Source organism: Thermobia domestica, chromosome 6 (genome assembly GCF_964235325.1).
Source record: "Thermobia domestica chromosome 6, izTheDome1.hap1.1, whole genome shotgun sequence".
Classification (NCBI taxonomy): Eukaryota; Metazoa; Arthropoda; class Insecta; order Zygentoma; family Lepismatidae; genus Thermobia; species Thermobia domestica.
The window spans coordinates 224,620,940-224,636,650 of NC_137459.1; the positions used below are offsets into that span (position 1 = coordinate 224,620,940).

General features: G+C 35.8%; 1 protein-coding gene across 2 annotated transcripts in view; it reads left to right on the top strand.

The window, feature by feature from the left end:
- Apoltp (Apolipoprotein lipid transfer particle) overlaps positions 1–15,711 on the top strand; it is a 6,186,292-nt gene that overhangs the window by 576,966 nt on the left and 5,593,615 nt on the right. For both annotated transcript variants that reach the window (XM_081762641.1, XM_081762640.1), the window contains exon 4: positions 14,026–14,171. In XM_081762641.1, coding sequence (XP_081618767.1) covers positions 14,026–14,171 — 146 coding nt within the window. The remainder of the gene's footprint in view (positions 1–14,025; positions 14,172–15,711) is intronic.

Here is a 15,711-nt window from a genome sequence, read left to right on the forward strand (position 1 = left end):
ATCATTGCTCAAAGCAGTGTTAAACTTAACAAATTCCATAAGTCTTTCCGAAGTCAGTCACGGATTGAGTAAACGAAGCAAGCATTCCAACTAAATGATTTGTGTATCTACATATTATCTTTATCCTATGATATTCCATCAATAAATATTAAATAAAAACTAACTAACTAACTAACTAACTCTATGGCCTATGGAACCCGGAGGTTTAATGCCGCGTTCACAAAAGCTCTCCACTCACTTCTATCCTTAGCTAACTGCATCCAGTTTCTACTTTTTATTCCAACCTCTGCGAGATCCATCTTAATATTGTCGTCCCATCTGCGCCTAGGTCTTCCTAATGGTCGTTTTCCGATTGGTCTTCCAGTCAAGACTTTGAAACCGTTTCTACCTTCTTGCACTCTAGCTACATGACCCGCCCACCTAAGCCTCCTAGACTTGACGACCCTAACAATGTTGGATAAACCATATAAATTATGTAGTTTCTTGTTATGAAGTTTCCGCCATTCCTCATTCCCGTTTCCCTTGGGTCCGAATACTCGTCTCAGGATCTTGTTCTCAAATACTTTTAGTCTATGTTTTTCCCTCAGAGTAAATGACCATGTTTTGCAGCCATACAGAACAATAGGCATGATTATCCTTTTGTATATTTTAAGCCGTAAATTCCTCGACAGAATTCGCGACGACAAGAGATTTTGAACCGAATAGTAACACGAATTCCCTGTTTTTAGTCGACATTTAATTTCTCCATGAATATGATTTTCCTTTGTTAATATTGATTCTAGATATTTGAAAGTATCCACTTTATCGAAAGTATTATTTAATATTTTAACGCATCCATAATTTGCTGTATTCCGGGCCCGACGCACCTCCATGTATTTAGTTTTCTCTGCATTTACTTCTAAACCCATGTCCCTGCAAGCGTTTAATAAGACTTCTGAATTTCTTTCTATTGTTCTCCTATCATCACCTATTAACTTTACATCATCAGCATATGCCATAACCTGCTGAATACCGTTCAACTCTAGGATCTGGTTGCTATCTTTGATTTTCCTTATAGCGTATTCCAGAACGAAGTTTAATAATAATGGCTACAATGCATCTGCTTTCTTCAGGCGATTTTCGACGTGAAAGCTCGTGGACAAAAATTTTCCTACCCGGACTTTACTTTGGGATTCACTTAAACATATCTTAATTAATCTAATTAGCTTTCTCGGTATTCCAAGTTCTGTAAGAACGTTGTATAATGTTTCTCTCCTAACCGAGTCGTAAGCCTTTCTAAAATCAATAAATAGTTGATGTACCGGGGTATTGTATTCCCACTTTTTTTCGAGTATTTGGCGAATGGTAAATATTTGGTCGATAGTTGACCGATTTCGTCTAAATCCGCACTGATAATCTCCAATAGTTTCATCTGCGTATGGGGTCAGTCTTGCTAATAGAATATTTGAAAGGATTTTATAGGATGTTGACAGAAGAGAAATGCCTCGATAGCTATTACAGTCAGTTTTGTCGCCTTTCTTGTGAATTGGAACAATGATTGGTTCTTTCCACTCTTGTGGCAATTGTTCTTTTTCCCAGATAAGGAGAATGAGTTTGTATATCTTGTTTCACAATTTTTCGCCTCCAGCTAAAATTAACTCAGCTGGAATTTCATCTACACCCGGAGATTTGTGTTTCTTTAATTTCTTTATAGCGGTTTCTACTTCTATTCGATTCGGTTCTGGAATATACGCTTCTGCGGTGTGTATCTCCTTTTCTCCACGTACAGTAGTTCTTAGTTGCGTGTTAAGCAAATCGTCAAAGAAATCTTTCCATCTATTTAAGCTGCTATCCGTAGCAGTGAGAACTGTGCCGTCAGATTTCTTTAACATATAAGCACGAGATTGATACCCTTTCGTAAGTTCACTGATCCTCTTATACATGCCCGGATGTTTTTAGTTTTACTATTATTTTCAAGTTCCTTAATTTTAGCTTTCAGAAAATCGCGTTTCTTTGTTGTAAAAGTTTTGGAAATTTCCCGCCTGATATATGCGAAATTTTGTGTAGTTATTTAATTCGTATTTTGTAGCCAGCGTAATTTTGCCTGTTTTCTCTTCTCTGCTAGTTTTATGAATTCCTGGTCGAACCATGGTTTGTTACTACATATTTCCGAGTGTCTCAATTTTTATTTTGCTGAAATTTTAATGCTATCTCTAATTTCAATCCAGGTATCCTCAACACTAGTGCATTCCGAACCTTCCAAAGCCGAGAATCTATTCGATACTTCAATCTGGTATTTCTCTCTTCTAATTTCTTTAAATTGAATCTCTCCGTTTTCGGGCAATGAATATTACCTTTATTCAACGATAACCTCTCTCGTATTCCATTAAATATTAAATAATGGAAACAAAAATCTTATTTTCTTACCTGTTGATTTTCAGTGTGTCCAGACAGTGAAAAAATTGACGTTCCACCGAAGAAGTAATCTAAAAATAAGTAAAAAAATATTATACTTGAATGGTGATATACTACAGTAAAAAATAATCAGTTCTACAAAAATATTAAATAGTAAGAAAAAATGTTTTTAAGTGTTAGATTGTCAATAATATTTATTGCATGAATTTGTCTGCAGTACTTTTGTCTTAAAAAGTTAACTAATATCAACAATTCTGACGTTAAAGTTATCATTTCTCAACAATAATAATATAAAAATGATTATTTAGCATTGCTCAATAATAATAATAATAATAATATAAATTAAATCTTGTGTTACTAAAATGATTATTAACATCTAATCATTTTAAAAAGAAAGTAAAATTTTATTTGCGTATATATATATAAATATATTTAAGTAAAACAGAATTCGACTTACTTTTGAAATATATATGTAATGTAGATGATCTGAAATACACCAGCTCTTTCAGGAAGACAAATACACACAACTATAACCCCGTCAAGACCGCTTGGAAAAATTACAATAGTTTCAGTTGTATGAAAGTTGTTTTTTATATATAACACAAACCACGCTAACTTCGAGTTGAAACTCTCTTCTCTTTTCCTTAAAATTTTGCTTAGAATAGCAAAAAATCATCTCAAAATTAACTAAAAGAAATTTTCAAAAATACTGGCTCTAGCTTTTTCCAATGCCCCCACCTCCTATTTTTAAAATACAGTGTTTGTCAATCTATAACGTCCCTTTTCTGTAAATGCACAGTGGTTCTAAACCACACACGAAGCACAATTTCTCTAAATGCAATAGACTTTTTGCTCCTCTTCCCCAAAAGAGCAAACAAAGCTCTTCCTTCACACTCATTTATTTTCAGCGAAAGATTTTGCAGGCTTTTTGTTTTTCGTACAACGTGCTGCTGTTCGTCAACTACTTTCGTTCAAAATACATTAGTTGCCTATGCCCATGGAGCAATAGTTTGATTTCCAAGCAAGTTTTTTTTTTTTAATTTTTGATCTTCTATAAAATTATTTCTATGCCTTCCATCAATGATACACCAGTTTGCTACCATTCGTAAGACCAATAGTTCAATCCCGGGAGCAAATAAAGTTGTAACGAACAGCACTCACTCCGTGATTTTCGTTTCCTTTAGCCTTATAGCATAAACATACTACAAAAAGTGAGATATTCCATTTCTTTTATCAGATGAGTACAACTTTTACGAAAAGTATTCTTATGCAGGAATACTAAGTCAATAAAACAGTAATCATCTCACATGTTTCACAATTCTACGATTATCCATCAGCCATTCGAGTTTCTATGTTCTTCCCTTCTTGTTTCACAACTTCATAACTTCATATTTCCCTTTCTTATAACGGTCCAATTCCCGTTCACATAACCATCTTATACAAATTCCTTCTTAAAAATACTCGTACAAGCACCAAATATAAATGTGAATAAACAAAATTTCAAAAAAAAAAAAAAAAAAGCAAATGATTATAAAAGACTGAATCCATTTTCATTCATTCATATATGTAACTCTAATGTAAAGGTTCCATGATTGTTTGCCAGCAAACTTCATGTGATTTGTATCCGAACATTTACCCTCAATATTGAACAGTATATCACTTTACAGTAACAGACAAACAAAACAAAATACCTTGATGAGGGGCATCACTCGTTCAGTGGTACAGCGTTCACCTCGCTCCTTGAAATTCGTGGTTCGATCCCAACATGCATCAATATACTTTATTCACATTCTTTTTCAAGATTGCTTTAGTAATTAACTAAATCCCTCAATGCAATTTAGAACAATACCATTCTCACTTGCAATATTTTAATTACAAATAAGTTGATGTATAATATTCAATATTTATTAATTTTAATATAATCAAATCAATGATTTTAACCATGTAGCTTCCCACGCCCCTCGTCACTTTCCCTTTCAACTTAACCACGTTGGGTGGGCCTTCCATCACTAAAAAGAAAAAAAAATATTTCCTTGCTTCTCACGGAAGAATAACAATAGAGTCAATCTTTTTTCTTTAAAGTGTGTTTCGGATAACGAAACACCTCTTGTAAAACCAGAAAAAAAGATTCTCTCTCTCTCCTAAAAGGCGGAAAAATATGTCACTCAATCTTATCCACTTTCGCAGGTGACAAAAGTAAATACATACAGCTGGTCTCTCGCTCTCTCTTAAACAAGATGTATTCTCCAAACTAGCCACACTGTCCAAATTTGTTTTTCTGACGCTGTTAACACAGACACAGACACACACACACACACACACACACACACACACACAGCACGCAATCCTCCCCGATAAACACCACATTTACGAAGACACTTATGTGTCGGGTGGGGAGGATTGCGTGCTACAGTGAAATTTAGAGCTGTGTCGGTGGTTGTTCACTACCAGAAGGGCCACCTCTACCGAATTGGTCTAAATGGAGTAGCCAGACGAAGAGTGTTCTCTGAGAAGGCAGCAGTTCTCCAGTAGCCAAGTTGGCGGAAATCATAGTGATTTGTACGGCAGCTTGGACATTAGTCCCAGGCGTGGTCAGAGTGACTTTAACGGCTGGGATTCTGCGGGGAGGAAGGCAACGGGAAACCTCTACTCTATTTTCCCTAGTTTGCTGGCAGCAAACAGAGAACATATGAACAATGGTCTTTCGCAGGTCAAAATATAGTTCCGGAGGTAAAATATTACCCAATTTGGATCTTCGGGAGGGGGATGGCTTGGGAAGGACTATCGGACAAGAAAGTAATAACGGGGGAAGACAGACAGAGAAAGAAAGACAAGATAATGGGGTATTGAACAGCGAAGGATATAGAATGTTTTACTCAGGCAATGAAAACGGCGGTCATAATGGTGTAAGAATAATTCTTGGAAAGCGCTTAAAGGAGAAGGTAGTGAAAGTAGAATTTATTGATGATAGTGTTATAATGTTAAGACTTAAAGGGAAAACGAAGGATCTAGTGGTGGTACAGACATATGCAGCGACGACTTCGCATGCAACTGAAGAAGTAGAGGAAAATTATGAGAAAAAAGAAGAAATTATAGATAGGGAGAAGAAAGGTGCATAATTATAATGGGAGATTTCAATGCAGTTTTGGGAGAAAAACAGGAAGGTAGTATCGTAGGCAAATATGGTTTAGGCAAAAGAAACGAAAGGGGAGAGGGACTGGTGAATTTCTGAAAACAGAATTCACTAGTAATTGGGAACACTTGGCTCAATCAGCACAAGAGAAGAAGATATACCTGGAAATCACCAATAGACGGCGGAAGATATCAGATAGACTATGTTATGATTCAGGACAGGTATCGGAATAGCTTAAAGAACGCGAAGACCCTTCCCGGGGCTGATATTTTCTCTGATTATAATCGTGTGCTGGCCGAAGTACATATTCAACTGATAAATGTATGTAGAAGAAAAGTAGGTAACAAAGTGTTGAATACTGAAAGGTTGAAAAACGAGGAAACAAGAAATCTTTTCGTTGAAAAATTTGAAGAAAAATGTTCAAACGAGGAAAGTATAGGGGCAGGTAGTAACGCACGGTGGGAACATATTAAACGTTGCTTACAGCAGGCTGCAGAAGAATCAGTAAGTTACCGCGAACACAAAGCAGCTAAGAAACCATGGGTTACAGAGCAGATGTTGCAGAAAATGAGGGAAAGGAAGATGTGGAAACAGGTTGGTACAGAAGAGGGCAGAAAGATGTACAGAAAGTTAAATAATGAATTGCGAAGAGAAACAGACAGAGCGAGGGAAGAATTTTACAAAGCAAAATGCGAGTACATAGAAGAATTAGAAAGAGTTGGGAAATATGAGGAAATGTACAAGGAGGTGAAATCTATGGAATTTCGGAGGAAACAAGTGGGTATTATGATGGCAGTAGAAAATAAGAATAGGAAGATAGCGAGAGAAATGAATTAGTAGGAAGGTGGAAAGAATACGTTGAAGACTTATATGTGAGTAGGGATAGACCGTGTAGCCTAAATGTTGAAGTAGAAAATGAAGTAGGCGAGGATGATCAAGGATTTAGTATTCTTCGGGATGAGTTTGAAAAGGCTATATTCGAGATTAGGAATGGAAAGGCAACCGGAATAGATAACATATCAATCGAATTCATTAAAAATATAGGAGACAAGGGAAGGAAAGAAATGTTGCGACTATGCAATGAAATATGTGAAACAGGAGAATGGCCAAAAGACTTTCTGAAAATGATCATGATACCGATGGCTAAGAAATCGAACCCAAAGAGATGTGAGGATTGTAGAACTATTAGTCTCATATCTCATGCAGCTAAAATTCTGCTCCGAATACTGAACAGAAGGTTATATGAAAGAACAAATAAATATGTTGAGGAGGAGCAGTTCGGGTTCAGAAGAGGCAAGGGTACAAGAGATGCAATTGGATTATTAAGGTCAATGGGTGAAAGATTTATAGAAAAAATGAAAGAGGTTTATGTTGTATTTATTGATCTAGAAAAGGCTTTTGACTACGTGAACTGGGAATTGTTGTTGGGAGTTCTAACGAAGATAGGGTTGGGATGGAAAGATAGAAGACTCATAAGAAACTTATACATGAATGAACAAGTAAGTGTTAGGATAGGGGAAAAACTGACGGAAGAGAGTGCAATTGGAAGAGGAGTTCGACAAAGATGCTGCCTCTTGCCAACACTATTTAATGTCTATCTAGAAGAGAGAGTGAAAAAGAGCCTACATGATAATGATGGCATTTCGGTAGGAGGTAGAATGATTAGATGCGTAAGATTTGCAGACGATATGGCGTTTCTTGCAGAATCTGAAAAGAAAATCAATAAAATTTTAGAAAAAATGAGAAAGGATTTTGAAGAATATGGGATGAAAATAATGTTAGAAAGACAAAAGCCATGGTGATTGGAACGAAGGGGTCTGTGTCAAATTTAAAGTAGGAGGTAAGAAAATAGAACAAGTGAATAGCTTTCGATATCTGGGTAGTATTCTTACTAATAACATGAAGTGCGAACGTGAAATAAAAACAAGAGTAGGAATGGCGAAAAATCCTTTAGGAGGAAGAAAAGTCTGTTTTGTTGGACCTTGAGTAAAGAGTTGAGAAAAAGACTCATAAAATTCTTCGTGTGGAGTGTTGTACTGTATGGGGCGGAAACGTGGACATTACGTAAAGGTGACGAAAATCGACGGGAAGCCTTCGAAATGTGGGCGTGGAGATGAATGGAAAGAATTAGTTGTGTCGAGCGGAAAACGAATGAGAGAGTGTTAGAAATGGTGTGTGAGAAAATAACACTTTTAGATATTATTAGGAAGAGGAAGAGAAACTGGTTGGGACACTGCCTAAGAAGAGATTGTATCATGAGTGACGTCCTAGAGGGTATGGTGGCTTGAAAGAGAGGGAGGGGGCGAAGGAGACTACAATTAATGGATGACATTAAAACAGAAAGATCATACGCGAAGACGAAAAGGTTAGTGGAGGACCGTGGAGCATGGAAGCTCCTCAGCTGCTGCAAGTGACCTCACAATGTATACACAAAAATCAAGGGTGCTTCAAAAAATTTGGATTCGATTGTTAGGCCTGAGACCACATGCAATGGTCCATTTCAGCTTTCACTTATGTATTATGTAAGAAATCGCCCCCAACACACACATACACACACACACACACACACAGATATATATATATATATATATATATATATATATATATATATATATATATATATATACTAAAAACGTCTTGAAATATCGATATAATTGGTTTCTCATTGTTAGACCAAGACCAAACAGAGTAGCCATTTAGTAAACTTTGCACATCTGCTTCTCCACAACAATACTGTAGAGACCTTTCATTCCCCCTCCAACGCTGTTTTTTTCTTTCATCTCATATTATATCCATGCCACCATGTTATTAAACAATAGAATGGTATGCCCGTTTACTTACTATATGGATAGATAAAGCTCTTGACTTACTGTTATAGGCTGCCGAAAATAGGAAAATGTGAATTTTGAAGGTTTATAGTTCGGGTCAAGAATGTACTTAGGAACTAATATATGCATTATCCAAAAAATGCACGTTTTAAAGTTATAAGGTACTCACACAACACTTTTTGTAGAGGTTGTTTGGCTACGGGAATATAATTTGAAGTACTCACCTCTATAATAATTGTTGTTGAAGTATCGGAGGATTCTCAAGCTTCACATAGTATATTAGTTCGTAAGTAGTCTTGATTGGACTACAGTAGATCCCATAGTTTTTGAGTTATGGATCATTTAAGTTCATTTTTCATGTTTTCGGCAGCCTATACTCCTGAAAGGAAGGATTTCTGCACCCAGGTTGGGCTATACTTTTTCTCTTATCTTGGCGTCAGGAATCACCTCCCAAACTCTGTCGGTGTTGTTTTGAAACACCTTGTATATTAGTAACTAACTATTAACATTTACATGGAAACTCATCGGTTTCCCTAGCAACAAATTCAATATCAACACATTCCTATAACAATGAATAATAAACACTTCCGCATAGCAAGGCTAATAATAATAATAATAATAATAATAATAATAATAATAATAATAATAGATCAACCTTCTTTACGCCATTAGTTATTACATTTCTTTGTTTCTTCTAACGTGTAGCTTCTTAGAGTTAATATAGCAATTTTGTCCTAAATAATAATAAATAAAAAAAACTAGCAGAATAAGTATGTTATCGTTATATAATGACAAACAACAAGAGGGGAGACACCTCCTTTAAGTTTTAGTTTTGCATTATCATGTATCCTGCGCTACACAACATCCTTGAATACTAATTTTAGTTATACAAGAAACGAAATGCTAACTTTGTCCGATTCAAATATTATAACAAATAAGCTGTGTATTAGGTTTATCGAAAAATAACTTTCTTCGAAATGTTAAGGTGAGAAGTGTGCGAAAGCGACCATTTCTGACAAAATGCGTCGCCTGACTCTTAAAAAATTTTTTTTGGAGGTAGTTTAGGTGGAGCGCATCGACCTCGAAGTTTCGATAGTGATTTGGGTATACAAAACGCACAACAATTTCAAAAAATGTAATTATTTGGCTATCTTACACCGTTTTCATCATTATGGTTGTTGTTTGTTTTGCTCATGACAAAACATATTAAATTCGTGCCTCAGAGGGTAGTTTCTTATGATGTTTGCTTTTGATTTTGGTCAATAGTTGTCAATTAAACCAAAAACTCCTTTCTCTATTGATATTTTCCAATTGGTTTTGACTTTGAGTTTTATTCGAAAGATTTCCGATATAAAATATTAAATAAAGACTTGGCTTTCTAATTGCAACAGTTCCTCAATTACTGTCCACCGGCTCGCTTATTTCCATATCTTATTATGCTTTGAAAATAACCCAGTGCTCGCCACAGGGAGGTGGCTGGACTGTAAAGTACATCCACCCACCCTAAATTATATTATCAAACATCAGTTTACAAAGGGGTAGGCCAAGATATTTTCTAATTTTCTCCTCGGACTTTATAGTCATTTTTTGTTCGAATTGTCGGTATATGTCCTCTAGATTCCAATTTTGTTTAATGGAGCCATCAAGTGCGCCGACACCGAAACCGGAAGAAGCGACCTCTGTGATAATTTTTACAACTCGTCCCACTCCTTGGGTGTGGAAGGGAAAGTTGAATTTACGCTATTTTTTTTTTAATATAGACATTCATTTTTTCGTTTGTAATATTATTGGTCAACGGAGATTCGTAAAGGGAACATGAAACCCATAAAATGCATTTAATAGTATTGTTCTGCATTAAAATTGATGCTTAGCTAAACAAAATTGCGAACCCTTTTACGTTTCTTTCAATCATTTTCCTTTTGTAATTCCTCGCCAACAAAGATTTTTTATGTGTGAGTTTTGGTCGTGTATTAAAGTCAGCCGAAAATTTTCAGGATGGGAGAAAAATGCGTTTTGTTGACTGGCCCTCTCAATCAAATCAACCAAGTAGTGTGGGAGAAATCGGGACAAATGAATCATATTCGAGAAGTGTCGTGCTCCTTTAGTTGTAGATGGATCTACTTTGATTTCAAACAACACCGATGCGAACATTTTTTTCCACTTTGCATTAAGCAGCAGTTGTTCAGCGGAGTGGGGTGTACTTACATACAGCCGCAACACTCGGCATGCCGTCATTAACCGCTGCGACAGGGCAAGTGGTCCGGGCTATTTTTGTTTTCGAAAAATTGAATAAATATCCAAAATATATCGTTGGTTCGTGCTTAAATCTATTAAAGGAAATACAGTCGTGGTGGTTAACGACTGCATGCCGACTGCTGCGGCTGTATGTAAGCACGCCTCACCCATCTGAAAAAACTGCAACTTATTGCAACGTACGTAAAAATGTGTGTTTTGCGATCAAGGAGGAACCATTGAGAACTGACGGAGCATGCCCTACTAGGATATGATCCGCTTGAGCCAATTTCTTCCATACCAGTTGAGACGATTGATTGATAGATTCATTCAACAAAATGCGTTCTTCGCCTATCCTGAAAATTTCCCGCTGGCTTTAAGACATGTCGAAAACTCAGACATAAAAGTCCTTTGCTGGCGATTAATTAACAAAGCAAGATGACTGAAAAATTGTAAAAGAGTTAGCAATTTTGTCTTAATAACATCAAATTTAATGAACAACAGTATGACATGCATTTCATGGGTTTCATGGTTCCTTCATTAACCTCCGTTGACCAACAATATTACGAACGAAGAAAAGTACATGCCTATACTAAAAATAGCAGAAATTCAACTTTCTCTGCCACCCCCAAGGAGTGGGACGACTTGTGAAAATCATCCCAGAGACTGCTTCTTCCAGTTTACGCATCAGCGCACGTCATGGCTACATGAAAGCGAAATTCGAATCTAGAGGACATATGCCAACATTTCGAACAAAAAAGTGACTACACTCCAAGTCCAAAGAGAAAACAAAAGTCCAATGAGAGAACTAGAAAATAATTTTGGCCTGCCTCTTAATAAAACCGCGTTTGCTAATGTAATTTATGGGTGGGTGGGTGATCTCGCAGTAGTACCACGAACTTGTGGTGAGCTCTGGGTTATTTTCAAAGTGCAATACACTACAAAACTGAGCGAAGCGCTGGACAGTAATTTAGGAACTGTTGCAATTTGAAAGCCAAGTCGTTTTCTAGTCTTTAAATTGGAAAACTTTTCAATGAAATTCAAAGTCAAAACCAATTGGAACATGTCAATAGGGAAAGTTTCTTTTAGTCTAAAACTGATAATTATTGGCCAAAACCATACGTAAACATCACAAAAATTACCCCTGAGGCACGAATTTAATGTTTTGTCATAAACAAAACAAAAAAAACAACCATAATTTAGAAAAACACATAAAATAGCCAAATAATGAAATTTATGTGAAATTGTTTTGCGACTTGCATACCAAAATAACTACCCAAACTTCAAAGTCAATGTGCGCCATCTAAACGACCTCCTAAAGATCTTTGAAAAGTGACCGAGGCGCCTTTTTGGTCAGAAATGGCCCCTTTTCCGCACTACCCACCTTATCATTTCGAAAAATATGAATTTCTTTTTGATAACACCTTACTGTGTATTGTAGTTATTGGTATAAGCTAAAGAGTGTTTAAATCTAAAATTTATAGTATATAATATACGAACTGAAATTTATTACAGCACGGAAAGATTAAACTGATTTGCTACGTCTCTCAATCTGGTGAAAGTTTATTTAAGATCTTATCATTGATTGGAATACTAACGAGGAGACTTAAGGAAGTGTAACTCACCGATTTCAATGAAACTTTGTGTATTTGTAGAACACCGAAAAACAATAATAGACATGGATTTTATTTTTTTATTTCGGAAATGGTGCAGGTTTAAGGGTAGAAACCGCCATTTTAACATTAGGATGGGTCACGAAGCATAGAGAGGAAACAATTATTTAATGTAGAAGAAAACACACTGCCAGCGGAATTAGGACACGAAATTCTGAATCTGACGTCAGAGTTACAAAACTGAAAATTTCGGATAGGGTATGGGGATATCATTGTAAAAAGTCTTCCGGTGTGAAATACTCTGCATTTAGCCAAGAATAATTATAGTTAACAAGCTTAGCTACTGCGAGAAGATTGCAGACCGAATTGGAACTACCTTCTGTTCTTATTTCAACGGGATGCTTGATTAAAGTACGTCTCAGCACCTCTCACTATTCGTGGTGCTTATTTATCGTGAAATAACTTGGCTCCCACTACTCGGGGGGATTATTTTGAGTCCTATCGCCTCTTACTAGTCGGGGTGCTAATTTTAGTGAATCCCATCGCCTCTCACAATGTCAGAACTTTATATATCATCAATTATTATAATAATAAATTTATTGAGAAAATGTTTTACAGTAATGATATTCCGTAAGAAAAAGTATGTGATCCATAAACATTGTTTACACCACGCGCACCTTATTACGGCAATAACTGTCCACAAATCGCAATGTGAGGTACAATCTTTGAAACAAAATGTTACGAGATTTTCGGGGAGCGCGGTGGCTCAGTGGTAGACGTTCACCTCTGGTGCTTGGGGTCCCTGGTTCGATCCCAGCTCGCGCCGTGTGGACTTTGTGGTGGACAAACACCATGCTCGTGGGTTTTCTCGGGGTTCTCCCCTTCCCTTCCACTTTCTTCATTCCACCATTTCATTCATTTCCCATCCTCACTGGCATATGCGTGGAACGTAAAACTAAAAGGATTCATTTCATGTTACAAGATTCTCAAACACAGATGTTTTTCTTCGAAATAACCACTTTTGTACCATGAATACCACATAAAATTTGTAAATCTGGGATAAGAAAGTGATTATGAACCAGCGATTAGATCTTAATTATATTATTAAGCAGATGTAAACTTATGTTATAATTGTCGAGAAGGACAACGTCAGTAAAAAGTCTCAAGAAGTTTTCCCACAGCTAAAGAAGAACACATCAAGATTCTGAATCCTTTGCTTAATGCGTTGTTCAATGTTTAATACGGGAGCTAAATATACTATAAATCACTATAAATAACAACCCAACTAGTGAGAGCGAGAAGACTGACTTTCAATAAGTACCCTGAATAGTGAGATGTGCTGAGAGCCACTTTAATCAAGCAGCCCGTTAAAATAAGTACAGAAAGAGGTTTCAAATCGATATGTAAGCTTCTCGCAATAACCACTGCTAACTATAATTGTTCTTTTCAAACTGTAGAGCGTTTCAGACCAGAATACTTCTTGTATTTTTATCACCCTATAGGGTCCGCCATTTTGAAGTTTTAATTTTGACGTCGGATTCTGAATCAGCTGTCCTAACCCGCCGTTACAATATGTTTTCTTCTACATTAAATAATTGTTTTCTGTCTGCGCTTGGAAACCACCCCTAATATTCAAAAAGTGGTTTCTATCCTTAAAACGCGCAACGTTGTCGTCGATTTTTTATCGATGTTCTACAAGTATGCAAAGTTTCATTAAAATCGGTTAGCAACACTTCCCTAAGTCTAATAACTAATAATTATTATCGAACAAAAAGTAATTGTTATCGAGTAAAATATATATTTAATCAATGTGTACTTTCTGCAGCTGGAAAATGTTACCCTGACTCAGCATGCATCTACGATCAGCTATGAAGATACTGAAGGAGAAGGCGAAGAGATTCCAGATGATAAAATGGTGACGTTACCAAGAGAAAGTGAATTCAGTGATAGTTTGAAACGCTACAGTATTAGGTAAGTGATGCTTCTCTGTATGCTGGCAGAATGATAACACCTTCTATGCTTTGTTTCTTTGAGGTTTATATTTCGACTATATTGTATATACACAATCTAAAATAATTGAAAGGCAAACAAACTCTTAAGAGTGAGGAGGTTGTTCTGATAAGTAAAACTTCATTTGTTTTTTCTTTGAGTCCATTGAGCACGTCAAAACAAATGTTCATGCAACTTTTTTTTGCTACTACATTGCCATTAGTTTGGCATAAAAATATATATTCCGGTAAAATCGTAGTATTTTACGCATGCGTATATAACTCACACCTTAATTAAAGTAGAAAGTATAAAAAAATTAATTGCCGCTCTGAACTTTAATTTTGTGTAGGGTTATTTCAAATTGTTCCACGGACAAAAATATTTCCGAAAGAAGCTTAGAACCTTTCCATACAAAGTAAAAGTTTATTAACTTATTTTATTTGGTTGCAAGTTTGCAATACTTCCTTGGACACAAAAAAGAATATAAACAATCCTCAGTACATTTGAAAAATAATCTGTGAATATTGTGCTTGTTACTTGAATAATACCTGAGAAAAAATACAGGATATCGAAAAAGATGTAACTATATATAGAAAGGCGCGAAAAATAATGATCAGTGATTCACGTTCTCATGGGAGTGTAGGTACACTCAAGGCATCAATTCGCTTAGTACCTAATTAGTACATTGATGGCATTGCAGTATTGCATCTGCAAAATTCGGCAGTGGTATAGCAGGACTTGGTATCCTATTATATATAATTCGTGTAACGAAGGATAATCAACTTCCTCTTTGGTTTATCCTTGAATGCATTAAACTGATATTTATTGTGTTGATATTTTAAGTTCGCTTACGAAATGGCAAATTCTTGATTTCAAGGGGAAACGAGAAGATCATGGTAGTAATTCTACTAAAAGCATAGGACTTAAATTAGCACTAGCATACTTAGAGCCTGAAATCACCAAATAGGTGAACTTGCTGCATAGAAGTTAAAGCGTCGAATTTATAATATGCACATTCGTGTTCAAGTCCATGACGTGCTACTTTCTGTGGTTTTTCTTTCTGAAATTCAACTAGTTATGGCTGTTATTTATGTTGTTTATTTGTATGTACGCAATTCGTTGTTGCTTTTAAATCTGTAAGTAGAAAATTGGCAAAAGTAGACAATTTGTAATGGGCCACAGATTTAATCACACACCAGGCAACCTTTCCGTTTTGCTTCAATAAATTTTAAATTCAACTTAATAATGTATAATTCTATGCATCATAAAAGTAAAGATCAAAATGCAATTAATGCAGCAAAAATGTTTTTTTTTTTTTTAAATAATAAAATAAAATGCTCCGAAAAGTGTTGAGATTAATATTCATCTTTCGTCGTGTTATGGCAGAATGTTATAAGAACATTAATGGAAGAACCCTATCTGAACTTGTAACAACCTGATTCACGTTGTATCCCAAGTATTTAAAGCACATAATCGTACTTTAGAATAGTTGTAACGTAGTTGATTGTATAGAAATGAAATC